At 31.8% G+C, this 1770-nt stretch overlaps 1 protein-coding gene across 1 annotated transcript; it reads right to left on the bottom strand.

The window, feature by feature from the left end:
* Positions 1-332: 332 nt before the first annotated feature.
* LOC115980353 (cytosolic sulfotransferase 11-like) lies at positions 333-794 on the bottom strand. Its single transcript, XM_031102617.1, has one exon. The coding sequence runs from the start codon at positions 792-794 to the stop codon at positions 333-335; it is 462 nt and encodes a 153-aa protein (XP_030958477.1).
* Between the last annotated feature and the right edge of the window lie 976 nt (positions 795-1770).

Below are 1770 nucleotides of genomic sequence, written 5' to 3'. Positions count from 1 at the left end.
AGAGAGGGTGTGCGGTTGAAAACTTTTATTCACTAAATCAAACCGCTTCCTGTTGCTGATGAATGAGTGGTTGGTGTTAGTTAACCAAATTATTCATTTATTTATTTTTTATTCTTTCTTTCTTACAACAAAAGGGGGAAGAGGGGTGCGGACCCAAGTTCTCCACATGTTAGACCATTGAGACAGAAGCTTTTGCTAAACAAACTATAGATTAGCTTGATTTTGAAGTTGCATTGTTCAATAGGCACCATAAAGAGTTGTTTCTACTTACACTACTACTTCTAGTTGGGCATTAAGTTAGTCTACTAGAGCACTAGGCAGGTAGTGGGGGTTCATTGAGTGGGTAATGACACATAAGGTAAATGAGTTGAAAAGAGCCTTGGAGAGGCAAAGGAAGTGAGGTCTGGGACTTGGTTTTCGGTGTAGAGATTGATATCCAAGAAGGGTACAAGAACATGAGGATTATTCGTGAAGAGAGGGTGGTGTTTTTGAGGGTTGGGATAGTGCACACGGTTCACCAAGGAAAACAGAAGGGCTTCCAACCAAGTGGTGCCGGCTTTGGGAGTGGTAACAAGGATGATATCAGTGTCATGAGCTTGGAAGTGTTTTTGGAATGATAGAACACCTTGCATGTACCTAGTTATGATCCAACAACCTTGGTACTGATGCAGGTTATTTGTAACCCAGCCTTTCTCTGTAGGTAAGGAGGATATGAAGTTTCTGCATTCTTGGGTCACTTCATCTTCTTTCAAGTATTTGGGAAGAGAAGCAATAGATGGTTGTTGTGTAGGCATGGTAGTGATCAGAGAACTAATATGAGAATTAAGGGTGGGAGTCTCACCTTGATATAAAGCAAACCACCAACACCAACCCCCTCTCTCCCCCCTACGCAAATCTAGCTGGAAAGGTTGTTCCCCAAAATTTTGATAAATTAATCATTTATAAATTTATAATATGAATAACAACATTTTACCATTTTTTTAATTAAAAAATTTAAAACATTTTTAAAGTCATACAAATCTAAATCTTGACATGTCTCTAGATTCCGGAGATAATATTTTATACAAAAGTATAAAAATCATAAAATGTCAAAACTCTAAACCTTGGACATAAGTTTTTGTAAGAAAATAAAGTGCAAAAACTGGAAAACTTGTCATTTTTTAAGTTACCACATTTTAACTACTTATTTTAGTTATAATTCTTGATGGCTATCTAGTTAATGAGGTCAAAAAAAAAAAAAAAAAAAAAAAACAGCAAAAAAAGACAAAAGATTTATTTTGTATTTTAAGTTTTAAATTAAATGTAACTCAATTAAACTTAGATATTTCAAATATTTAACCCTAATCCACTGAATTTTTTTTTTTTTTTTAAGTTATTATGTTTTAAGCGTGTGTGTATTTTGAGTATTTAAACAATGGATATAAAATAGTTCTTTTTCGTAAGATTAGTATAGAAGATGATGATGATAATAATAATAATAATTTATGATGATATATTTTAATACTTTAGAAAGTACAAATATTTTTTATTAAAATTTATATAATCTTACATGAAATGATGATATGCAATAGAAACTTATCATGTTAAGAAAATTCAAAAGAAAATGAATCAAGAGTTCAGTCCTTAAATCTCACACATTTGAAGGAAGGACATGCACACACATGCATGTATAAGCATATGTAAATGCGTGTGTATTTATATAAAATGTAAATTATATATATATATATATATATATATATGTGTGTGTATCAGTTTATGTTTTGTGTCAAT

This window comes from Quercus lobata, chromosome 3 (genome assembly GCF_001633185.2).
Source record: "Quercus lobata isolate SW786 chromosome 3, ValleyOak3.0 Primary Assembly, whole genome shotgun sequence".
NCBI lineage: Eukaryota > Viridiplantae > Streptophyta > Magnoliopsida > Fagales > Fagaceae > Quercus > Quercus lobata.
Note: the sequence above shows the minus strand (reverse complement) of the source record. Positions and strands in the feature narration are given on the sequence as shown.

What these genes read in the sequence shown, in the direction of transcription:
- LOC115980353 (XM_031102617.1), bottom strand. Translation starts at nt 794, where the DNA reads ATGCCTACACAACAACCATCTATTGCTTCTCTTCCCAAATACTTGAAA.